Source organism: Anser anser, assembly GCF_964211835.1.
Source record: "Anser anser genome assembly, chromosome: 2".
NCBI lineage: Eukaryota > Metazoa > Chordata > Aves > Anseriformes > Anatidae > Anser > Anser anser.
The window spans coordinates 93,460,323-93,487,143 of NC_139721.1; the positions used below are offsets into that span (position 1 = coordinate 93,460,323).

Consider the following 26,821-nt stretch of genomic DNA (forward strand, 5'->3'; position numbering starts at 1 on the left):
AGAAACAATTTTTGAACTCTGTGTGGGCATCCATGTTAGAACATGCAAGGTGACCTTCCATAATGTGTGATCTCAGATGTCTAGTTGAGAGTATGCACACAAAAAGGATCTGTGTTCATGTCACACCTGCTCTAAACTAATATAAACTCTACATTCACTCACAGTTCTCTTTCTGCTACAGTTAAAGTCTACAGGTTTCTGCTACAGTTAAATTCTATGCTCATCCAGGTTACACTGAGCACATAGCCCAAGCCTTGTTGCACTTTATACTAGAAACAGCAGAAACTGATCTTGCAAATTTGTATCCAATATCCTTACTCTTTTCTGCAGCAGTAATTGTAACTCTCTTGCTCTTTGTGACTGTCCCCGGCCCTGCAGTGCCCCCAGTTCCCATTTACTGTGGTGACAGTAGCATCTGCAGGGTGGTAGGCTCCAAGCTACTTGTGTTTATGTGTTGGCTCTCTAGGACACGTGTTTTAGCAGACCAGGTCAACAGATAAATAACAGTTGAATTCACACTGCAGAATTCCTTGAGATTGTTGATTTAAGTTTCTCTCTTCTACCTGTCCCTGGTACTCAAAAAGCCTCATACAAACTCTGTACCTTTAAAGGTTCTCCCTTTCTCTTCTCTGAAACTGCCCATGGAACTATACAGGAAGAGGTCAGGAAAGAAGGTGGTGACAAGTGGCTAGAGGTGTAGAATGTGCATGGTGACCACTGTGGGAAGCTGCAGGAGCTGCTATTCAGAAGTGTGGTCCTACAAATGCACATCTCTGTGGCTAGCTTGGTATGCACATGATTTGGTCTTCTTGCTGTTTATCATCTAATTGTCCCAGCACAGTAGATAGAAATAAATTCAGTGGTAGTGTACCAGTGTAAGAGTGATAAAATTCCGATGTTTTTAGGCAGTAAATGGAGTGGAACACTTGAAACACTGGTTTAGCTTCATGTAGAGGTAGTACAAATCTTTGAGTACAATCTATTGCCTGTAATTTTTCTAGCTTACTGTAAGAAGCTAAACTAGCTTACTGTAAGAAGCTGTCTCTTGATGTGGAAGTCACTGCCTTTCTTATAAAAGTATGGTTAAGTTCTTGAAAGATGCTGATAGGATTGCTTGACCTTTCTCAAAGAATGGGGCATTCTTTTCCACGTGACAGTGCTCGGTGTCATCTCCCCCTACACACATACACACTTGTGTGGGCAGCTATTATTCTTTGGAAAAGGCAGCTGTCTGCAGAGTGGTAATTCCAAAGCAAGACAATACTGCTTCTGAAAATTACAGGATTAAATGCATGAGTCTTGATTTCATCCTCTCTGTACCACAACTCTACTGAATCCAGGGAAATAGAGGAGTTTTGATTCCATATACATGGTCTTATTTTCCAGCCTCTTAAGGTTACTTGTACTTTAAGGGGTAGAACAAGTCAAAGAGGAAAGGAGAAAAGTAGTATTAAGGAATTTTGTAGTCCAGAGGTTGAAAGGAAGTCTGGAAGACAGGCAGATGAGATAACTTCTTGTATGGAAGCAGGCCCAGAACTTGTCTCTTTTTGTAATGTGGATGGATGTTTTATTGTAGCTCAGTTTCACAGATGTATACTGCAAATATAAGTGCTCATTTCTGGCATCTTCTCATAAAAGTTGTATGGAGATTAGTATGATCACAAATCTGTACGAGTCAGCAATACTATTCCAAAACACTGCTGCTCAAGACAGATTATTACTGGCAGCAAACTTTACAGAGAGCAACTCTAGTTCATAAACATCCGTGCCCTTCTCCCTTGCTAGGCTGCATCCTGCCTGGGATAGGAAAGTCCTGAAGTATGACTATAAGCTTCAAAACATCAGCTTTAACCCCACCTGCCTTCTGAATTTTTCCTTTTCTTTTATATCTTCGGAGGGCTTTCCTTTTCTATTCTGTATCATAGCCTCTTAATTAGAAAAAGAAACCTTTCATAATTGCTGAAGAAGCTAATGCAACCTATTTTTGTCTGGCAACAGGCTGAGTCAGGCGAATTGCTCTGACCTCCTCCAGCACATCTTCAGTTGAAGGTATAGCAGACCAGAAAAGTTGTTAAGAATTTTACATTATAATGCACTAGTCTGGGTGCCCTTATTCTCATAGACAAAAGTCTACTCTATTAACGTGATCCTCTGTCTTTGACCCTTACCACAGTGCATGTTTTCACTGTATGGTATTTTAAGCAGCATGGAAGATCTGGGTGTTACTGTTTGTAGCTCAATTAATCCACGTAAATTGTGCAACTGTTGGTCATGGGGATGGTGAAGCAAAGCAGGCAGCTTTTCAGGAAATCATGTCAAGCCTGCTCCCAAGGCAGACTGAGAAAAAAAAAAAAAAAACCATTTCTGTGCAGGGGCTCTGAATTTATGCTTGCAACTTGGAGCCTATTTGTTCCATTTATTTGCATTTTTATGGGCAGTGACAGTTGAGAGTAATGAGTCTATGGCTCTAAATTCCTTATTGATGAGAGTAAAGGCAACGGCTAGATACATGTTTTGAAGACTGGGGGAAAGAGTCCAGGAAAATCCCAGCTTGACTTTAGATGGTTTCAATTTTACCACCAAGAATGATTCCAGGTTCACCTTAAATGGCTCTCCAATCTATGAAATGAGCAGCTCTGTTTGGTACGGGGCAGCATGATGAACTGTGCATAGCATGAGCATGCAGTACGCACTTCGGTCTCTGGCCTGGCAGAGCCTGTCTGTAGCTTCAGCATGAACAGAACACTGGGAGTGGAGGCAGCAGGATCCCTGTGTTGCTCTTTTCAGTGACAGCAAAATTAAAGCAAAGGAGCATGAAACATTATCTTCCTACAAAAAATATGTGCATCATCTCTCCTTGATCGTTAAGCACCATGAGCCAAATTTTGCCTTTGGGATGCAGCATGTACACCTGTTTGTTCATTTGACAGAAGTACAGTCATAAGATAAAAGCCAAATGCATATAATTGGTTTCAGCATTCAGAGAAAAGTGTTTACGAGGATGACTATAATGCAAATTTACTCATTCAAAAGCTCTTCATGCAACCCAGAGCGTATAGCAACATATTCAAAATAAACTCTTGTCTATTGGTTTACTTTCAATGAAGAAAAAACAATATTAATAGTGTATTTATACCTCACATTGAAGATGGGAGTCACTGTGTTCCTACTAACTGTACTAAACTGGGGCTAAAACTCCAGCTCTGTAAACAGAAGGAAAATTTGACATAGAAGCAGTAATTTTCTGCCTAATGAAATATGGGAGACTACTTCAGATACAAGGCAGCTCTGTAAAGTGCATGGAACATCCATTTGAAGTTAATGGGGCCTTTGTGCAGCATCAAATACCATGATAAAATCTTCACTTTTAATACCGAAGTCAACAGTAATACTTTATATAATTTCAGAGCAAATCAATAGTGTGTTGGAGCAGGGCTCTGTACTCTGTTCCGCCTCTCACTCTTTTACCACTCTGAATTCACCCTCTTCTGCCACTGTGAGCTCCAGGTGCTGTTTGGTTTAGGAATGGGGATTCAGCTCCATGATGGGTTACATATTTTCCTACTCATGAACATTCTCTCACAGTACAACTCTTAGAAACTGTTTGATTTGCTGTTCTTGCTCTTAGTTTTAATTACTGTTATTGCTATTTTAATATCTAAGCTCAACAAGGGAAAATTTTGAAAACCAAAGTATCTAAGGTAAAGTATTGCTCAATCATCATTTAGAAGATGCTGGTTTGTTTATTTTAGATTACCAAAAAGAAAATGAAGGAAACTCAGAGATGTTTTGGCTTGGTGTTATCTACAATCTTCTGTGCTTAGCAAAAATGTGGTAAGCTTTGGCAATGTCCAATACAGGAAGGCAAAGCTGTCTGGCACTAGCAAAGAGAGAAACTGTTAAATTAATGTTGCATCAGATTACAGGCTTTAACTATGCTGATCAGAAGGAAGTTCTTGCTCTTCTTCAGTCTCTGGTGTGTCTTCAGTCATCTCTGTGGTACTTTGCTCTGTAAGAAAACGTGATGTCAGTACTCTAGTCTTGAAAAACATTGTGTATTTAAAAAAATCTCCAGATTTCTCAACATTTTACTCATTTGCAGTTCATTTCCTGTGCTGACTCATATGGAAAAAAAATTATTTCCCACACATTCAAAGCATATTACATGCAATTAATGTACTTCCATCCAAGTTAAATATAAGTAGTGTAGCAAAAAAAAGTAAATCACTTTGCCTTCAAAAATAGGTGACTTGAAAGTTGATTTTTTTTTTTAAACTCTGTTTTAAGGGAATAGGTACTCATTTATAACATTACTCTGTTTCTTTGTGTTTCTGAGTTGTACCTAGCATTTTTCATTGCATGCTTGACCTCAACTGTGACACACAATTTTGACCAACTACCTGTTTTACTGGAATACATGCAGGGGTATCTTTGCCTGGAAAGACATGGTAGATGGCCACAAGCATTCAGAATGACCAAAACAAAACTGTGGTCTGCAACGTCCAACAATAATTAAAAACATGTCCTTTTGGATTGTACCACTGCCATGCTGCCCTTGGATATTCTGTAATATTTATTCTACCAGCAACAACAAGACTACAAATTCAGGGACAAAATGTGTTTTCATTAAATCTTTACATATAGGCAATGTTTTTTGGACGGGTATCTGTTCACCTTTCAAAAAAAGGTGTGTTGCCATGATTGCCCACAATCTGTAGACAATATAAGGTTGAAAACCTTATATTATAAGGTTTATATATATATATAAATATATATATTTATATATATATATATTTTATATATAAATATATATATTATAAACTTCAACAGGACAGTCAAGCCTGTGGCCTAGGTACCTGAGATATATGCATTTATAGTTGGTCTCAAGGCAATCACGTTTCTGGTATGGATGCAGGTCCTCCAGACCTTTGCAGTCCTTTTGCAGGTAAATTGTTCAGTACCTCCTCTCTCACAGAACTAGTTCAGTTGCAGACAGAGAAACCTGTAAAAATATATATATATATATATAAAAATTAATAATAAGTCCAAAAAACTAGCACAGCTTACTTTAGTCTACTAATAGTAAACTTTGTGCACTTAAACAGTGAAATTGTGCTGTCTCTTCAGTACTGATTCACTCCTACCACCGTCTGTTCTGGTTTATCCAGTGTTTTTGGAACTCCAGCCAGCCATCCAAGTGCCATGAATAATTCCTTCTGGCCATATCTTTTAAAAACAGACTGTGTTTCTTTAATCCACTGTGCTGCTGTGGCTTTTGGAACTTTCAGCTATCTTCTCCCCTCAACGTGGTAATGCAACTTCCTCCATAAAGCAGGGCTCAACACTGATAAAGTGACCCCAGCTTTTCAAATGCAAGAGATTTAAAAAAAAAAAAAAAAAAAGTTCTAGTTTGCAGCTATGGTCCCCTATATTTTTATCGCTACATCTGTACCTCTTCTTCCAGTCTATCAGTAACTGCAACTAATAAGTGATGGAAAGACTCCATAGTTTGAGAAAGTGTTTATCTAACCTTAATTTATGTGTTGTGTTTTATTATTATTATTATTAAATATAGCAGAATTTCACAGAAACTTTCAGTCAGTGCTTTCTGCCTCCAGTCTGACCAGCTCCTTCATAAAGAGTATTCTTGACATTTTATTTTAAGCTTGCTGACTCACTGCTTCAAGTAGATACTCTGGTTTGATCCAAGCCTGCATTTATGCAGCTTTATGCAGGTAGACAATGATGCTATAAACAGTCACAGGTTGATCACCACTGTTTGACATCTACACAAAATGAAACTGCGTTTTCAAGCAATGATAGTTTGGAAAGCTCCCCCAGAACTTTTTTTTTTTTTTCTTTAAAGGTAATTTTATTTTCTGAAAATTTTCTTGCAGGCTAAAGGAAAAAATGTTATTCATTCAGTTCATTCTTCCCTCCCCTCCTCCCAGTCCCTCTGACACCTGCCAGCCCAGATGAACTCAGGAAGATAGATGCATGTTGCCACTGCAACAACACAAGAGTTGTCCCCTATGGAGAAGGGTGAAGAGCTGTCAGTGAGGAGGAGGTGCCTCTGGAGCAGCTTGTGAATGAAGCTTTGTGACCACCTCTCCAATGGGCTTGTGCAGTCACAGCTGAGCCTTCCCAGGTCCATTTTCCAGATGATAGTGTGTTATGGTATAGTATTGTGTCTTTGATTATAGTTTATTATTAATGCAAGTGGGCAACAGGTTTCCCTATGGAAAGAGGTTTTCAAAAAAATCTGAATCCAGCCTCTTTTGGTTTTGATTGTGAGGGAAAGGAGTAGTTGTGTAACCTTGTCAATGTCTGCTACCAGGTGTCAACCCATATGTTATTTAAATGGCCTAAAGTCATTGTCTCTTCTCCTTCCCTCCAGTAAAGCTAGTCCTGGATTTAGGAGAATTAGCTTCTCACTTCAGTTGACTCAGAATGGATCTGGGCACCTAAATCCTCTAGTACTTTTGAGCATCACTGTGCAAGTGAGGATTAGTTCAGTCCCCTCTGACCTGCTGTGCAAGAGTTTAAAAGAAACATTGTGTTGTTTTTTTTAACACACGTTTGAAAAAAAAATATGCAAAATAATGATCTTAACATATCTACTAGCTTAATACTCAGCCAAGCTTCTCCTATGATTTCTTTCTTGAGTTAATAATTCTCCATAAGCGTAGATCTTCCCAGGAAGAGCCTTCTAACAAGAGCTAAACAAAAGCCTGCTGGAAATAGGAAGTTAAGTGCTACATGAATCAATTTATGCAGCATGCAGTTAACTGCTAGTTATAGACTAGTCAAGTATAGACAATGTCATCTGGACTCTGTAAAATTTCCAGAAAATGGATAGTTTGTATAGCAAAATAAATAGAGTGTGGATGAAAAGGTGGAAAGAAAAGTAGACATGCATACAGTATACGTAGTATAGATATGTTCCATGGGTACCTCTCCTATTTCTTCTAAATGTGACAAAAAATATCCTATTTGTGCAGTCCCACATTTGTGAAGTAGGTACAGAGGGCCAGACATTATACATGTGTTAAATTAGTATTTTTCTTTGGTAATAAATAGTTAAACATACTTTAAAGCAAATACTGAAAAGGAAATATTTAGCCTGTTTATCCTCTGGGAGGGCTTCCTCCTCTGAGATGAGGCAGGAATGTTATCAGTAAATTGGATAATCAGGAACAGCTTAGCTGAGAAAAGAGGGTGGAAATATATTTTAAAATCACATTTGTCCTTGAACAGCATCAAGCATGTTTCACATTTGTTCCTAGATAATTTCCAAGCTCACTGTAATTTTTGTAAAATTGCTATTAATACGAAATTGCAGTTAATGCTTAGTGAAAAGAGACATTAAAGATGTTGGCGAACATTTGCTGACTAACTAGATGGAAAACAAAAACATTTCCAGTACATCTACAATCAGTATTTCAGTGATGTTAGCATAGATGATTATGACCCAAAACTACATTGAAAAACACCAATGTAGCTGAAGTAATGCTAATCTTAGGTCCCTGTGACTGCTCGGTACTGGCCATTACTCCTGAGATCAGCCCTAGAGAGGAACGTAATGGTAAGCTTAATTTTTTTAAAGACCCAGGAATGAAGAAGAATACAAACTTTTTAATGTCCTTCTATGTACTTTTTCTGAGCTCATTTGGGACATCAGGTGTTTTCAGATAAGAAAATTAGATACATCTTCTTTGAAACCAACCTTCTGTCGACCAAAGTATCACTATTATGTGGATAACACGTTGTCATATAGCTGAAAAAAGCATCATCTAGAAGGGAAATTATTAAGCACTCCACCTTACTAGAAGTTGCAAAAACCATAAAATGAGGCAATTGTCAGAAATGTTTTTTCAAGTAGGGCATTGCCATCATGTAGAGTAAAATGCCTGCTCACCATTGTTTGTTGCTGTCCTTAATACGTCTCAGAGAGCAGTGATTCTTGTGGCTCATATGAAGCATTGATTGCTGAGACTTATCACTTCTCCCAGACTCTTTCTGCTTTTGTAATATGAATGCAAGTAAATGCAAGTTAAGTAGTTATCTACTCTAAATTGCATAAAGTTTAATTTTCCAGGTTATACAGAATCAGTAACTTTTCCTCTTTGACATAAGTCTATCTTATGTGATGAAGGGTGCTGCACATACATGGATCCCCTCCTTTTCTTCAAATTCTGAAGACACGTTCTGCGCTTGGAAACTGTGGTTACGTTATAGTTTCCTTTAAAACATGCAAGCAATGATTTTGAAAATCTTGAAATATTTGTTCTTAATAAAAGGGATGGAAGCATGCGTCTTCCTCCCTTGAAAACAATTCCACTTTCCCAGCCAAGAGTGGAAATGGGTTATGGCTGGCATAACCTCTGAGTTGTTGTGAACTACAAAGCCATAGTCAGTATTTCCCTGATTGACTTCATTGGTGTAGTGTTATACATTAACGGGGGTTGTGTACTGATGAGAGAATGAGTATTTGCAATGCTAATATAGCTTGCCTTTCAAGCTGCAACTCTCAGAAGTGTATCAGGCTTTACAATCCCTGTGGCATATGAAACTCTCTAGGCAGACTCAGTGCTTCCCCAGGTCTTCTTCTGAAACGTGGGGACAAAGTAGTGTCATAAAGTGACACCTTGTCTACCTCTCTAAACGCAGGCACAACACATTGGCATCATCAGGGGCTCATCTGCACATCTGTTTACAGCTGCATGTTAAGATGTTGTCTGTCTTGTAATGTTTGTTATAGCTAATAAACATGGAGAAGTTACACCAAAGATGTTTTTCTAAACCTAGTCCCTCAACTCAGCTGAGCATACAAATCCGTTTTCCATTAATAATCTCTGGATAGGACAAATGACCTCTGAGTACAACAAATCTTAAATATCACTAGAAGGGAGGACACAGGATGGTTTCTCTTGAAGAGCAGCAGATGAGCAACAACCTCTGACAAGCAGTTTTTTCCATAACAAGCTGATGAAATGCTCTGGCAGACTGTACTGCTTAGTGGTGTTCTCTGAGGGCAACAAAATCTTTGTTAGCTGAAACAGATTTTTCTGAAGAGCAACAGAAAATTCAGCACTTAGGACTGATGGAATTTGGGTGCATCTCTCACAGATGCTCTTTCAAAATGCCTCATCTGTAAAATTGAGCCTGTTGCTTAATGAAAGAATCAGAAATAATGCTGACCTCTTATAGGCAAGGCAGCATAAATGCCAACATAGAGAGGACACTGGGTTATACTGAAGAACCATGTTCATTCCTGCGGTGATGCTGCTTACACTTAGTAATCTTGAGCACCCCTGGCCAAGGTCCATGGACCTTCCCCAACATTGATCTCCATGTCTGCCTCATCTCCAAGACACTTCCCTACTATCAGGATCTTCTCTCTGACCAGAGTCTTCACTTTGTTCTCTCTAAGACCGCTTTTTTTCAGAAATCCATCTTCTAGTACCAGCTCTTCTGGAAACCAAGCCTACCGTTTCTCCAGTGTAAGTAGACTGTGCAGAAAGAAGAACAGAGTATGATTAGCCTCTTAATTGAGGGGTCTGTCTCATGTCTTTTTATTAGCTGGAGGATTTGAGATGTGTCACTTCTGTTTAGTCCAAGTGTTATAAAAATTTCCAAGCAGCCATACCGCTTGCAAGCAGCAGGCTCCTTCTTTAGGGTTCAGGAATTCAGTTTTGGATGTTCACACGTGCATACACACAGTTATCTGCTGCCAATTAGTGTTCACAATTTCAGCTATTTTTTGCTTATGACAGCTCCATCTCCTAAATCTGAATACATGTATTGACCCAGATGCCTGTTAGTAAAATCCATCTGTGCCAGTGCAATCTGACATAACAATCTTCCCTCCTCCCAGCCGCCCCCCACCCCCAATAAATAAATAAATAAATAAACACCATGGCTTCAGAGGCATCCCACCAACAAACAGCTCCTCTTGCACTGGAAATCATTTTGCTAAAAGCAAAGTTATTTGATGGAATTTACTGGATTTCTTTTTTTTTACAGGTTATATCAGTGTACAGGCCAGACAGTTGTAGCTACCTAGACTGTTTATGCCTATAGTTTTCCTTATCTCTGATAGCAGTAACATAATTATGTGGTCAATACTTTAAATCAGGCTTTTGGACAACAAATGACATTATCATGCTGATGCAAGCTGCGCATGTAGATGAGAAAAGTTATGACCTGAATCAGTTTGGTTTATTCCTACTTAAATCTAGGGTGAATTGAGATAATGCAAATCTTTGTTAACCCTGGAGAGTTTCAGTGATGCGTTGAAGCTGTTCCTGGGGATAGGTAAAATCTTAGAAAGCAGTTTGGCAATTTTGGTTTAATTTAATCAAGTAAAATTTCAGCTAAGTGTCCTTTTTGGTTTTCTTTGCTTCCCAGATTGACCCCAAGGCAGGTAACACTATTTTGCATTGCTGAGCTGCAGAAACTTGAATATAATCATTCGACAGAAGTTTTTCTTTTTCTTTTAAACAATAATTGATGCCACATAGAGGTGCACTTGTAAGTGTGCTTTAAGCCAGCACTGCAATGAGTCAGGGTCTAAATTTGGTCTCAGGTTGTAACAGTGAAGGCTGAGATTGCCTCTCTGAGCAGATGACAGAAATAGTCAAAAGCGGTTTTATGCCTGACTTCTGTCATTTCGCTGAAATCAGTAACCTTTTCTTGAAATGTGTTAGTTTAAGTTTGTTTTGAAAAAGATTTTTCTGAAAACTTGCACGTGGGTTGAAAAGGTTCATTTGAATGTTTTTCCACATCTAGCATTTCACTTTTTTGCTTTCATAATTGCTGTGAAAAAGGAACTGAAACACCTCATTATACAATATGGTTGTAAAACTCTGTAAAGAAGCAGCATGCTGTGATTAACAGTAAAAATAATTCCCTGAAAACTGATCCCAGCAAAATGGTTATACCTGCCCAGTTACCTACAGCAGTGCCCTGAGTCATCTCTGATCTCACCACATCCTCCTGTCACTTACACCTGCAGCTTCTGATGAAGTCTTACCCAGCTGTGTGTGCATCCAAGGGCAGAAATAGCTTTGGAGCAGAAGCCTGTTTCTGGCCGCATCCTGACCATGCAATAGGTGTTAGGCAGAGATGAGTGTAGTTATCCTCTGTCACTCCACTTTCCAGCTTCGTTGCCAGCTACTGTGAAATGGATAAAAGAGGGGGAGGGAGGAGAATCATGGCCATGGTAAACCACATGTCATGTGAGGCCCTTTGCTGCAGGCGCTGCTAGTCTGTCTGCGCTAACAAAGAACAGGAACAAGGAGGGAGGTTGCGCTGATGACGGAGTATTCATGCTGCACCACAGAAGAGCCAAAACCCTCAATAAGTCTGAAAGAGCAGAAGGCCAGAGAGCAGCTGTCTGTTTACATATCAGTTTGTTTTTTTTTTTTAACTAAACATTTTATAGTCAGATTGCCCTCATCTTCTAGCACACAGCAGTCTCTCATTTCAAGCCCATTGATGATGGAGCTCTGTAACCAACAAGAAATGTTAAAAATCCATTAGCAGAGCAGAGAGGATATTAAATCCCTTTGCTAAGGGCAGGCTGTTCTTTTGTTCTATAATTCTTTTCCCACATTTTCAGCAATCCTAGAGACACACTCTTAATTTTGCAGCATAGTCTTTGTTCACATACTATTTTTCTTGTTTTCAACTCCTCGATAATGGTATAAGCCTGAAGGGATGCACGACACAGACTCCTGATGGCTCTCGAATCGGAGACGTTTATTGCCCTTTTTTCACTACTACGTATACTTTTCCTGTAGCCCCACGCGCTGTCCACGCGCCCGAATCTGTCATACAATTGGTTAGAGACTCTCAGACATGCGCCTCGAGCCAGCCAGCAATTGGCCACTGCCCAAAGCTCATCTTTAACACTGTAGCCAATTTACTTTATCTCGACCTTGCTCAAGTTTTTGTTTCTACCGCTTGGTTCCTCATTATCTCTAATTCAGGGACACGTAAAATAGCACAAAGCCACCTGCAAATTCCTTTCCCACATAAGCCCTTCAAAAAAATCAAGATTTCAGCATATATAAGTAATTCTAAAATATTCATGTGCTTTTTCAAAGCATCTCAAAACAGAAGGAAAAAAAGTTGCAACTGGACAGCTCTTCATTTCAGCATATGCAAGAACAGAGGTACAAATGAACTGAGCTTGCCAACATGGGGACCTTGTTTGAAATCTGACTTTAATCATTTTCATCTCAATGAGAGTTACTGTCCATGCTGTATTTGCTAATATTACTAAGACCAAGATCAACCACCAGTCAGCCATCTAGTCTTTCTTTGGGCCGCCATACCAGGTTTAATTTCTCCATATCACCTTGTCCTTCTCAGCGCTGGTACAATCATCTCTAGTGTAGTTCAGTATCAACCTCCATAGACAAGTCCATGCCTATCACATTGGAGCTATTTTCCTTCTCAGAAAAATAACCCAGTGCAAAGATCTACAAAGAAGTCTGGGAGTGCTAATGATTGTCTACAGTAGTTGTTATTGAGATATCAGTGTCAGTTTATTTAGAGCAAAGAACATTAGAGACATTGATTATGTTTGGGTTTTAGAGGACGGGATTTTTTCTTTCGATAATACAGTTAGCTGTTAGTTTATTTATCATGGTGTTCCTGCATCTTAACTAACATTTAGATGATCAAAAACATAAGACAATATTTTAAGAAATATGGAGGTGGATATTTCCTTTCAGGGGAAGACATTTATAGCAAAGCTGCTGAATATGTGAAAAGTGCATTGCCAAAAGAAACCCTTGCAGCCAATTTTTTCAGTACAGGGCAGTGAATTTCATCCTCTTCTGATCATTAAGCATCAACAATGAGAATCTCTTTTGGACCAGGAGACAGGAAAAGCCTATTTGCCTTTTAAGTAAATCTCATTGCTCCTGTACCACAGTATAAAAGGGCTGTCAGCATTGGAAGTTCTTTGCAAAGAAGTTATGAAGTTGGTTTGCAGGAGAAATAAAGGCATTTCCTCTTGCTGTTATGTATGATTTAAAACCATGAATTTAGAAAGAACTTTATTTTAGCATGGATATTTTTCTTTTCTGTAACAGCCCTTGAAGGAAAACTTGCCTATTACTGCCTCATTTTTTTCTCAGCACATCGTTTCTAAAGAAAACTATGTCACTAGGAAGTCGGTTCTAATTTTATGCACTGTTTTGTAGCCTGCCTACATACAAGGCAACTTTTTGTGCTATTTAAACATTGTATATTGCTAGAGGGACACTGAATGAGGTAGGCACTCAAATAGATCCGGTCCTCTCAGGGACACATAATCTAAAAATTATTAATTGTACAGGACAGGTACTGTGGCTGGAAATCAAGTTCTGCTCTACAAAATACAAACATACAAGTCACTGCTTGTCCCAGCACCCAATTCAGTTTAGACTGGCACAAAATAAACTCAGGAAAAGGGGATGCTCACTCCAACCGGTTGAGGTGTCAGGTCCGGACCTGGCAACTTGGGTGCAAATAGAGAGGTTCCTCTTCTAGATCATACCTGGTGTTGGACTTCTCTGTATAGTATTCCCCTTCCAGAAGAACTATAGGTTTAGCCTACCTGTAACTCAGCATGTTTTGAACTGAATAGATATATAGAATATAGAATATAAAAAGAATATAGAAAAAATACCAGCCAGAAGGTAAAACTTTTGAAGTCAATCCCATGCTGCTTTTACTCATGAAAACTTGCCTAAAAAAGATTTTTGCCTGCTTTTCTCTATATGCTTTGATCTCTTCATCCTACCTGTATGGTATTCATGCATGGAGTGTTTTTGCCAGTGTTCAAATGAGTGTAGACAATTTAGGCAAGTCAAAAGGGAAGGCTACCTATCAAGTGTGATTTTTTTCTCCTCAAAAAGGAAGATAGATCCTTTTGAATTGACAAAATGGAAATGCCAAGAGCTGCTGTAATCCATTTATCTGTGAACAGTCTAAGAACATTTCCTCTCCTTATTGCTTTTTTTGAATAATCCATTTGGTCCGGTATTTAACAGTAGAAAGTGCAATGGGTCAATTGCTAGTGGCACTGGTAGTTTTATGGAAGAGGAATATTTGTGTATCAGTCAATACACCTGGCAACGTTGCATCCAACAGTATCACACGGGATTGATATTCAGTGGCTGGTCATCTAGGATGTCTAGGAAGCATGGGTTTGGACTCCAATCTGTAGGCCAGCTGGGATTCCGTGTGTCAGCTGGGCAAGTGATGGGATCCCTGTGTCATTTAAGATGAAGCAAGAGGGTGTTGTCTAGGGCAGATAAAGGGGCAATTCCTGAGGTCAGCCAAGGCAAAGTGATGAAGACCAAGGAAGGATGAGCAAAATGATGCCTAGCTTATCCTTGTTAACCTAATGATTTGGGGGAATCAAGATTTTTAAATTAAAAGGGGTAAGTATCCTGCACAGAAAATGTCATTCTCTGTTTTATCTGCAGCTCTTGTGGTCTGAGGCAGAGTGAGGACAAAGGAAGAGAGTGAGCATTTGTCTCCAGTGGCAGCCGGATGTGGGGAAAGGAAGTAGCCATAGAGGAATTTTTTAAAAATAGTCTCCATCCTTTCGGTGTCAAAGCTTTTACGCAAAAACAATTAATTAAAAAAAATGAAGAAGGGGGCAGGGGAGGACATTGCGCAAAGACTAAGAGATGGATATAGAGTCACCAGTGCTATTTCAGGGACTTCTCTTTCTCCTTCTAAGGTGACATCCCAAACCCCTCACTGCTACAGTACTGGCCCAGCTTGCTTTAAATTCTCCATTTCCCATAAATTCTGGCACAGAGACAGATTTCTGGTGACAATTCCAAATGTGCTCAGGGAGAAAGGGGGCAAGGCACTCATTATTTTTATCAGCCTCCCACAGCAGAAGTTGAAGTTCTGTGGAAAATAAGTAATTTTAAATGTATTTATTTATGAAAGCTTTAAATCAAAACGATTTCTGATTGGCACGTTCATCTCAGCTGGAACAACAAAAAATAGTGGTTGGGTCACAGCTGGGCTAGCTGGAGGTGCCAGCCTGTGTCTTTGCCCTTCTTAGTTTTCTCTGTCTCTTACTGATAGAGACCTGAATCTTTTTACCCTTTCTTCTTCTTCTTTTTTTTTTTCTCACTTTAGCATAAGTGCCTAATATGGTTATCTTTATATACTCAGCATGATGTCATGTTGTTACCAACATCTGAAATTTTCTTTCAGATTTCTTCAGGCTGTAGAGCTCATTCTCACTTACTAGCTATTAATCTTACGTTAAGTCTAGAAACAACAGGCAAAAAGCATCATCCAACAGTGCTGCAGCCATAGCTGTGCTGGCCAAGAGGATGATAAAGGTTCTGTTTGCAAGCATGTGACAAATGCAATTCTCATTTGCATTCCCTAGAACAAATGTCACTTTCCTGAAATGAAGAGTAGTTACTAAATTACTTTCATTGGAGAGACGGGCATAAAGCCTTGGAATTGAATTCTGCCCTTTCCATCTCCTCTCTCTCTCTCTGCCTTCGAATGTTTCCATTCACCTGAATTGAGGTGTTCTGATCCCATTAGGACTTCCTCCAGAAAAGGCTTAGATTTATGAAATTGATGTCCTTTTGGTAGTATTTAGGGTCACATTATCAGAACAGTTTAAGATTGAATTTTCCATGGCTGTACCAAAAAACCTAGCCCCTGGTTTAGATATTCAGATGGGAGCTGACCCAGTTGTAGAGTATTTCTAGCAAGGTGTTATTAAATATGACCTGCTTCTCAAAACAAAGTGTCCTTCTAGTGTTAGGTGTCTGCATGCATTAACTGGTATCTGAAGAAAACAACTGTGACAGAACCTCATTTGTAAGTTTAAGAGCCACTCAAGTATCCTGACATGAGTTTTCCTCATTTGCTTCCAGTGAAACACTGTTTCTTTTGGCAGTTTTGGCTTTTTCATTTGCAAAACTATACCAGACTTTACTGACCATGATAAAATGAATAGATGTGTTAATAAACAGGACACCAGACATGTGCACGTGCATTTGTGAGTGTTGTCTTCCTATATGAATTTTGTGACTACATTGACAGGTATGTTTATGTGCACTACAAGTCAACTAAACATGTCTAGTACTTTCCATTCTAAACCACAGTTCTAACAGCTTGCAATTTTCACAACTTAAACACCATCATCTGGGCCAAGTAGTGCCTTATCAGAGACACCTCTTCCCCTTTTACCTATTAGTCCCTCAGATAGGAGCCATGGCATCCTAGTTTTGGCAAACATGTTCATATTGCAAGGCATAAAGAGGCAAAGACAGTGGGACCACAGGAAAGCTAATGATGCTACTAATCATCTTCTATTTGGAAATATGCAGATGACGTAAAAGAACACACACTGACCGATGAAGGTAAAAAAGAAGTATTAAATAAAGGTGCCCATTCGTTGAACACTGTCCACTCTGTTCACTGAATGAAGTACTCTGCATTGAATAAAAATAATCTCAAGACTGCAAACAAAAAGGGACTGAGCAGGACCTTTGTTCTGATATGCTCAGCATTTAATAATTTAAGCAACCACAATAAGGTTCTTCAGAGAAGGGAATAGGGATGATTACTTATTTAAAATAATGATAAAGAGTCCATCAAAGCTGTTCATCTCCTCCTCCTTTGAGAGAAAACTGAAGCAAATTGTAGGTAGGGTCCTCAAAGTTCAGCTTAATTGCAAAGCCTTTAGTCCCTCTATTTCTGATCCACCACAGATGGAGATGACTGGTATGTTTGGGATGGCTAAAGGCATTTCAGTGAGTATGTTATACCAGTAGCTTCCAGCTGTGCATTAAGGTTGGCATAGAGGAATATCTGCTATTGGGAATAAATTGTAGGCTGCAGTCATGCTGCCAGATATTTAGGGGGCAGGAAGCAAAGAGCAATGACCAGGCTTGCTGTTCGCCAGAGCAATATGCCCAGCAGAAATCCCTGAGAACAGCATTTTTAGTGTCCCAAACTTCACAGGTTCTGCAGGAATAGTGCCCCTTCCAGAAACTGCTTTGGCCATCTCAAATGTTAACTCTTTCCTCATTTTCTCCCTTCCCCACATTTCAGCTTGTGGAAAGACTAACCCAGTGGGAATAAGCCCACCACAGAGAGGCTTTCAACTTCAAACACACCCTGGTGTCCTATGAGAGATAAGTGAACCTACCCAAGTTCCCTCAAATAGTCTGCCCCAGTATGTTGTTATTATTATTACCATCATTATTACATTATTTCTTTTTTACTTTTAGTGATTAATGCCACTTATTTTCTACTATTGAATGTATGTTCAGTCCAAATTCCTTGCTTTCTCATGCTCTCTGGGGGAATTTATTTTCAAATAATGTTTCTAGACATTGCTATATCCTATGCTACTACTTTAGGCATCATGAAATACCTCTTTCATACTGGTGTGACTGTCAACAAGTTCAGTCAGCTTTATGTAAATTGCTTGCAACACCCATGTTCGGCCTGCTTTTTCCCAGTTTCAAACTATAGGGATGCCTTCCAAAACCAGCAAAGCCAAACAAAGCCCCTGCAAAGTCAACAAGCTTGCTTAGATGTTAGCCCAAAAATTGACCCCACTGGTCAAACCCTGGTCTTATTTACACCTGTACCACATGTGGACCAGTTCTTCTTCACAGCGTGAGCTGTGACTGTACCTCAGTGCTGAATCTCAGGAGTTTTGGGGGCAGATGCACTGCCGGTATGTATTTGTCTAACTTCTGGCATGCAGTTTTGAAATAGCTTAGCCATGATCCTCTGAGGAGGTTTGAGTTAGTGTGATGGAGAAAAGAAACTGGAGAAGAAAGATTTATCCTGGGGGAAAATTAAAATGTTTCCTGTAGAAATGCCTTTTTCAGAGCTTGAGGTATGATGGGTAAGTGTAAATACAGAATAAATTCTTCTTCTTTAAGCCCTCAGAGGGAGGCTGGGAGATATTTGCAAATTACTTCCAAGCTGCCTAGTCCCAAAGTAAACCAAGTAGTTAAAAGTGACAATGAATTGATGATTGAAGCTTTTGGTAGTTGAAGGCAATTTCATTTTTATTAAAAAAAAAAAAAAAAACCCTTATTGTAGACTCAAATATGTGAAATACTTTTCCTCTCTTGGAAGCAACTATTTACCTGTCCATATGTAACAAATAGCATTCAGTAATAGAAACGTAAAGTATTACTCTTTTGTAACTTACTGCATTACACTGATCACGGCTTATTTCTACATGCCCACAGATTTCTCTTCTGAATAAGTTGTTTGATTTTGAAAGTAGCACGTCTACTTTGCATTCATTTTGCACATCATTTGAATGCTCAGTTACATCAACAAATGTGTATCTTCTGTGGTCACACAGTTATACCATGTAACATTAACATTAAAATGGCTGGAATAGCATAACAGCCAGCAGAAAGGACTGTGACGCTGTCTGCCCTTTTAGCTGAATCTCAGGAATGATTTGGTAAAGCAGGTAAGAGTTTCACCGTTACAGACCAGCCTGAGAAGAGAGCTAGACCCAGTGTAAACACTGATGCTAAATACCTGTTTTGTAGGCAAAGATGTCATTTTCCTTTCTTTTTCCATCCAGTAGATCTAATAAAGCAACGTGGAGGAAGTCCCAGTTTCTCACAGCTGTCTGTGTTGGTCATTGACCATCAGGAGGGATGAAAAAGAGTCCTCACAGCACACTAATCCAGGTGCAACCACACAGAAAAACAAACAAACAAAACAGCAGGGATATATTCCAGTGAATTTTGTGCTTACTAGAAAAAAAGGCCCTATGAGTGAGGCTAGGAATCTGCAGGTACCTGAGCAGTGAGTCTCCATGCATCAGCTCAGCTGAGAAGGGCCAGATAGGCAGCACATGGGAGGCCCCCAGAGTGCACCCCAAAATGCCCAGTTCCATTCACTCCTTGTCTCTCCAATGGTCTTGGCAGCAAGGCAGTGAAGATGCTGGTTCCCTGCCCTACAAACAGCACACAAATGAAATGCCTGGGCCTTGCTCAGCGAAGCCACCCCAGCTCCTCCAGCCTGCCTATGCCTGGCATGGAAGTGGCCACTTCAGGGACATCCTCCCCTGAAAGCAGTCCTATTAAGGCTCATTTTTTTGGCACCAATTTGGTGCATCTTTCCCTGAAATGCTTCTTTCAGAAGCAGCATTTAACTGAGTGAAGTCAGCAGCGTGTACATGGTGCTGACTACTCGAATAACCAAGAGCTACATGAGTACTTTCAGATGTGGGATCTTCTGACTCCTCTGACTAATATTCCTATCATAGCTGACTAATGAGGGCTGGTTAAAATGTCAAGAATTTTTTTTGGTTTGTTTCAGTTTTTTTTTTTTGTTTTTGTTTTTACTACATCATTCACTCTCACAGTAGATGATAATGAACTGACATAGTTTACTCATCCTACTTATACAGTCCCATGGCAGGAGGAAAAGAGTTGCTGCAGCCTAACTGATACTGCACAGTTTGGAAAGTCTTACAGGTGTATGAATAAGAGTGACTGCTCCTACCTGGAAGCACAGATTCAGCTCTGATATTTAAGAATAGGTCCACATTGAAGATAATGCAGAACAACTATTGCCCAACAAGGAGAAGTCTGCTTCGGTACAGCAAAATTTCTGCTGGAGCTCCCCAAACTGTGGGACTAGATTTTTTCACTGTCAGTGAAAGAGAGCAAGGAAAGGTCCATGACATCCTTGCTGCCCAGCTCAGGGCTATGCAAGGGGCAGGGAGCAATTCCTGCATGTCCCTGAGCACTGGCCTGGGGAAGCAAGAGCTGCAGCCCCTAGGTGGATGGGAAGGTAACACTAAGCAAGATGTCTCAGCCCCTTTCTTGCACATCTGGAGCTACCTCTTACCCATGAAACCTGTCCCTCTGCTGATGGCTTGGCTCCCGAGGACAGCTTCAGAGCCTGGATGGTCCTCTGGTGGCTCCCTCAGCCATGCACTGCTCCCATGCCAAACCCTTATGAAACAGCAAAGGAATTTTGCTTGATGTTCATAAGGATGAGACATCACTAACAGAACTATCACACAATAGGGCATAATTCAATATATATCTGAAGGCAGCACTAGCTTGAGAAAGAGCCTAGGGAAGAAATGCCTAATTTGAAGAGGATGTAAAGAAAATGCATGTATATATGCATACAAAAAAAATAAGCAAGGTAAAGTTTGCCATCAGTATTTACACTACTACAACTGACCTACACATCAGCTCTTTCAGGTCATTCGTTAAATGCATGGAAATTTGTTTAGTGCATGGAAACTATTGATTTTGTCTAATTAAATTATTTCCTTGCATTTCACAGGGACAAACACTAAACATGGACTGCGCTGTAAAGCTTGTAAGATGAGCATCCACCACAAGTGTGCAGACAGTACTGGACAACAGCGTTGCATGGGCAAGCTGGTAAGTGAGCAGCCCAGGGCAGCAAGGGTGCCAGGGGCGGGGGGGGGGGGGGGGGTGGTGCTGAGGGTAGGACACGACATACCTTGCTTTGTATGCCAGACCCCCAGGCTAGCATTTATTTGAAAATACAATTACATAATCCCCCAGGCTAGCATTTACTTGAAAATACAATTACATAATCCAAACCTAGCTACATATCAGAATTAATTCCTATGATTTAAACCATACTTGCTGTAGTTGAAATCTCTACAGGAAAAGCTACATATTAGTCAAAATATTTTGGCGGAGTTTAACAAAAGAAAAAGCCTTCAAATTATGTTTTATTGTTTTTTTTCTACTGTTAGGGCTTGAAGAAAAAACAATAATTCATCTTTAAAAAAAAAAAAAAAAGACTGAAGGAGATTTCACAGTGAGACAGTACAGAGCTTTAAGCAATCTCTCAGTAGGACAGGAGACCTGCCCTGTATGGACACAGCACCTTAGTACCTGGGTCACCTTCTGAGCAGCAGGTTCTCATTACTGGCGAAGGCCAGTAAAAAAGGCCAAAAAACACTTGGGAAAATGACTATTTGGAATATGGAAAATGGGTATAAATACTCCTGTTTCAGATGTTTTCAGTTCTGTTGCAAACGTGCCAACTGAAGGCACTTAAGACAAATCTAAGCTAAAAAAAAAAAGAGCCTCATATATTATATGAGGAAAAAAAGCAAGCATTGACTTCAAAAGGGCCAGAAAACCCACCTCTCCCTGGAAAGATCTTTTCTCTCCAAGTATATTTAGTGAATGCTATCATTGTTTGTACTCCTGAAGCAAATCTTGATACATTTAAAGCATAATCATAGCCCTAGTGTGAGTCTTTCTGGTACAGGAAGTTGAAGAGCTGAATTACCCTCTTGCAGGCCTGGGGCAAGCCAAATATTAAGTCACACTAATTGTTTCACATGTTGCTTGATCCCAGCCTCAACTGTTGTGGTCACTAGTTTAAAAAAACAGAAAACAAGAGGCAAAATTTATAGCAGAAAGAAGTCCAGCAAAGTCATGGGAGTTTTACGAGTTCATGCGGTGTCTGAATTTGGTTTGTTTGGGGCCAAACTGAGGCTGGGGAATTGGAATTTATTCTTGTAAAAAACCACATATATCAGTCCCCTCATTCCTTCTTAATCCATATTGCAGCTCATTAGTGAAAGAACTAGTCCTGTATCTTTTTTTTTTTTTTTAATGTATATTGAATATAGGGTACAGAAAATATGCATATCCTCATGAGGCTTTTCCACTTCTCAGTGTGGCTAGAGGTTCTAAAGGCCTGCAAAGATCAGAGGTCTGAAAATCCTTTTGTGAATCTCTAATGCCTCGAAAGGTATTTCCAAAGACTTAGGTGTTAGCACTTTCATTTTGGGTACTCAGCCTTTACCTGAGATACTTCCAACCTGAGATGGTAGATAGAAAATTAACAGAAAATATTTAATCTTCTAAGGATGGTCTTTAGAGTGATACAGGACACCTTTATTGACAATACTGTGGTATTCTTTAATGGTATAGCCTGAGTTGTTATAGTGCATTTCTCTACAAACAGACATTTAGGGTACATCTGGTGTTGACTTGGGGAATTTTTTGACCTTGCTAGACAAAAAAAGCAGTGGAAGCTGTGGTCAGTCAGCAGCAAGCTTTAAAAAAATACGTAGAATTGTTCTATGTTTCTTGGGTTTCACAACTTTTTTACTTGAGAACATGGAAATTTGGAGACAGGGTGGGGAAGGATAGATGCTTGTTTAGCAAATGAAAATCAATGCAAATTCACATAAGAAGAAAGGGAGAGGTGAACATAGAGCTCCCCAGAACATCTAATGATTCAGCACTTCTGCTGCAATTAATTAGTGCTACTTTTGTGTAAGACAAAAGAAAAGAGGAGGCTGGAAATGAGCCCCTCCTTCTACATAAATATGGGAAATTAGTTTTTTCCAGGAGAAAAAAATCAAATAAATCCCTGATCTCTGCACCCTGCAGTGACTCAACAACAAGAGGCAAATTTCCATCTTTGCCACACTTCACAGAAGAAAAATCCTCTCTCTTATGCCACTAGCCAAAGAGCTGAGTTTATTTCTACTACGTCAATCATGGCAGCAACGCACTTCATATGTTTTTGCTTTCTCTCCCTCCAGCCAAAGGGATTTCGACGGTACTACAGCTCACCACTACTCATTCATGAACAGTTTGGCTGCATCAAAGAAGTGATGCCTATTGGTAGGTTTTGATTGCTTTTCCATTCAGTCTCCCTTTGGCAGTGCTCTGCAACAGCAGCAACAGACTTCCAGCCATGGTATTTGCCCTCAGCAGCCTTCCAGCTCCTTTCAGTGACTGTATGTCCTTTTGCCATCTCAGGAAAGGACCACTTCAAAGATACAAAGCTGGAAGAGGAGAGGGTGTGTTTATTGTGCATTTCACTCAAAACCCACTACACAATAACCTCTTAGCAATAATCTTGTTTATAATAATAGCCACCTGATCTCAAGGTAGAAACTTAGAAGAAAGGTGACAGTAGAATACTGAGGTGAAGGTCTGAGCTGGGAAGAACAAGGTAAGAGACAGACATCAAAACAGTGAGAGGCATTCACATCACTGGTCTGGCTCTTGAGGGACTTGCTAGGTTCCTGTTCTTTCTCACCCACCTTTCTTACTTTATTTTTTTTCCTTATTGAATGTTTCTACACTTTCCCCAGGTGTTTAAAAGACCAGATTTTTCTCATTGTAATAATTGAAAGGGAAATTTTTGAAATGGAGAAGCTGAATTGGTTCTGGATAATACTCCTTTCCACAAGTACTATGACCAAGCAAGCCTGGCAGTATAAAAAGATGAATGCCAAAAATAAGAGCCTGTTAAAAAGGGCATTTTTTTTTAATGATTAAAAAAAAAAAAAGTCAGTTAAGTGAATTTCATTTACATTTCTCTTTCTAAAAAACATCTGTCATTTTTGTCAAAAATAGTTGAAACATTTTGAGAAAATGACTTTTTTTGACTAAAAAATGAGGTGTGCTTTTTTCTCATCAAAAATCAAAATTCCATGTATTTTTTCAGTACTTTGCCAAAATTTTCTTCCTTTTATACAGTGCTGCTAAGGTACTGTATGCTAAATGTTTACTGCCTTGTATAACAAAGGAGGCTGAGGTCTAATAATGCAGTAAGTATAAAAGGGTTTCATCTGGATCCCTTCATGCCAATTGAAGACACCCATTTCTCTGCCATAGGAGACTATTTCAGGACTAGCTAAGAGGGAGAGTGGGAGTGAGAAATGATCAGACCCACCAGTGGGAGTGGTGGCCTTTCTGGCTACCCCTAGACTGTGCTGAGCAACCTGGAGCAAATTCCTAACTGTGAGTACTTTCTGATGACTGCCCCCAGACCCCAGTTTGTCCCACACTGGGGATATCAACATTTCTCCAGGAAGATCCAGGTCATCTTGCTTTTCCATGTTATCGCAGTAGCAGTGTTATGAGGGTTAATGGCATAAAGGTGATGGCCCACGCACACCACCCAGGTGCTCTGTCATGGTTTTTCCCATCAAATAGCCAGTGTTGAAAGTGATCCCAGAACAGGCAGGAAACATGGATTAAAGTCTCTTGGTATATTGTCTCCTTTACATTGACATAGGCAGTATCAGTGGTGAGTAGGGAAGGAGGGTTGCAGGTGAAGTGAGATGAGGGAATGACAGGGATTCAAAGAACCTGTATGAGGGAAGGATGATCTTTATGTGAGCAGAAAGGCAGCAAAACAATTGCTAGCAAAAGCCAATTCCACTAAGTTATTCAACTGCTTTTTATCAGGATAGTCTCTCAACTTACTTTTCTAAACATACATCCCAACATGTTGGTACAAGCAGATGTTTCTCCAAGTGGAGCAGGAACACAGCCAGAAATACCTTTCAGGGATTGATGTGTGTTTTGCTCCTTCTGTTGCAGCCTGTGGCAATAAAGTTGATCCTGTGTACGAAACTCTCCGCTTTGGGACTTCCTTAGCTCAGAAAACTAAGAAGGGCAGTTCTGGCAGTGGGTCTGACTCTCCCAATAGGAATTCTGTAAGTATCCATTTGTTCCATTTTCTCTGTAGAGGAGCAACACACATTGATTCACAGGAACTGGTACTGGAGTTCACAAAACTTTCATTTCAAGCTGAAAAAATAATAATAATAATAATAAATAAATAAAAGCTCATTCCCAGCTCCTGAAATGAGATGGGAAAACACTTTATTTTTATAAACTCAGGTTTTAAGTATCTTTTCAATGACTCTTGAGAAAAAGAGTAAAATACAAATTAAGTGAATAATGTTCTCTTATCAGATTGGAAAAGGTAATTATATTCTTTATTTTTGCGTATCTGTGGAAAAGCAGAACAGAAATATTTAACTGTGATCCCAGAGTGAACACATCCTGCCTGTTGCTGGTAGTGGACATTTACCCTTCACACAAACGACAGTGTTGGGATTGAAGTCCTCAGACCCTAGATTTAGAAGTACACCTTCTTCCTTCTCCATTGTATTCTCAAGGGGAGCATCACAGGGTTGGGCTCCTCTCTCCAAATCCCAAATGCTGGCAGGTGTTTTCAGTTTGTTATATCCCAACAAAGAGATTTTCACCTTAATGTTAATCTTTGTCATTCATTCTCCCTCGTCATGAAAGTCACTTTCTTCAGGACTATGGCAAGAGGGTGGAGAAGGAGGACAAGGGAAAAGAGAGTTCCCTTAGTCCTGACTGTGCTAAATCCTTACCTAGTTCAGTAATACCACTTAAGCATTTGTGTAAGGTAATGTCTTGTAATGTCTTTTCTTTTCCCAAGAGATTCTCCTCACCCCTCAAAAAGCAATCACAACTGAAGGCACTGCAGACTGAAGCTGACTGTCATGTCTAAAAATTAGACCGTTGCCATCTGACAATCTTTCCTGCACTCACCTCAGAAAAAAAAAATGGCATGCACAGAGGCACCATGAGAGTTGGTCTGCAGGCCTCAGAATGAATACTTAGATGTTTAATTTAAACTTGTGCTAAATTCTATTTATGTTTGGTAAAATGTTTTCCTACGACTTAAACATATGCTCACTCACATGACTGAACTGTAATTTCAGACAGTATAGGTGACCTCTAAACAGACTTGCAATTGTCTCAGATGGGAAAGAAGGCAGACAAATTTACACAAGAACCAAGTGTAATCTGCAAGGGGGTTATTGAAGGATATGTCCTTCGTATGCTCTTGTATGTGCCTTAAAAGGAACTTGGTAATTTTCACTCTTTAAAAAAAAAAAATATGACTCCACCACCTGTCATATTGTGGTTACAGTTCTTTCTTTCAATTATTTCATTTACTTTGAAACAGAAGTTCTACAAATGTAATTATTGCCTTCTAAATCAATAAAGCATTGAATTACGAATGACTACTCATGCATAGAAATCATTAATGCTGTGTCAGCTTTCCCTAGAGAGCTGATCATAACTAGGTGGGGTGTGGGTGTAGAATGAGGAACGCGGGTTCATTGTGGGAATTTCTCCAGGGTATTGAGGCTGAAAGAGAATATAAAACGTGTCAGCATACAGAAAATAGAGAACACTAGAGAACTGAATAAACAGACATGTGAAACCATACATTCTGCCAGTGCAAGCCTGTAGATTAAGTCAAGGATAAAAACCAGGGGTAGACCCAATCCTATTCAAAATGATGGGGCCATAGAGCTTCACAGCCTTTATGTGTCACCAAGGAGCAGGCACTGACCAGTATCCAGAGCAGAGAGTGACACAGAGCCCTTAGTGCCCAGGTAAAAAAGTACTGGAGTATACATGCTAACTGTGCAGTTAACAACACATAGGGACTAAAATCCTTCCCCAGTGCTTCCTCAACTCTGTGCTGCTCTACTCCTCTGAAAACAGAAGCAGCAATGCAGCTGTGAGGCTCACAGCATCACTGGGGCTTTGCACTCATCCGTGCCTCCTGGGAGCTGGGGACTGCTTTGGGGTTCTGCTGTGGGACCAAACCATGGACACCAGGGATATGGTGACACCTGGGAGCCTACTGCACCTTGCAGGTGTGTCCAAACCATCAAAAGGCTAGCTCCGGGTCAGAGCAGCATAGCTGCACCTGCCAAGGCTAGTTAAAAGGCCAGGAGCTGGGATTTGCCTCTTCAGCTTCCAGGACTGCAGCTCATGCCTGTGCAGTGTAGAGATACTGTCTTGTTCTGAATTAGCCAAGGTATTTTTAACACGACTAAGCAGTGTGGATGCACCCAGTATGATTTTCAGCCCAGATTCTGCATTTCCCGTAAAAGAAAGTAGCCATATGCTCCAGATTTACTACCTACTGCTTCCTTCAGAATGTGTTTCTGCAACCCACATTTATACAG

The 26,821-nt window shown here is 39.9% G+C and overlaps 1 protein-coding gene and 1 long non-coding RNA gene across 7 annotated transcripts in view; one reads left to right on the top strand and one right to left on the bottom strand.

Annotated features, from left to right (window-relative positions):
- STAC (SH3 and cysteine rich domain) overlaps positions 1 to 26,821 on the top strand; it is a 92,351-nt gene that overhangs the window by 45,077 nt on the left and 20,453 nt on the right. For all 6 annotated transcript variants that reach the window (XM_083827552.1, XM_083827553.1, XM_083827557.1 and 3 more), the window contains 3 exons: positions 20,341 to 20,441; positions 22,601 to 22,682; positions 24,396 to 24,511. In XM_083827552.1, the coding sequence (XP_083683678.1) occupies positions 20,341 to 20,441; positions 22,601 to 22,682; positions 24,396 to 24,511 (299 nt within the window). The remainder of the gene's footprint in view (positions 1 to 20,340; positions 20,442 to 22,600; positions 22,683 to 24,395; positions 24,512 to 26,821) is intronic.
- Positions 4 to 24,395, bottom strand: LOC310895848. The gene is made up of 4 exons (XR_014580993.1): positions 24,279 to 24,395; positions 11,036 to 11,178; positions 4,857 to 5,002; positions 4 to 4,009 (listed from the first exon to the last, which is right to left on the bottom strand). It is a non-coding gene; the product is annotated as an uncharacterized lncRNA (long non-coding RNA).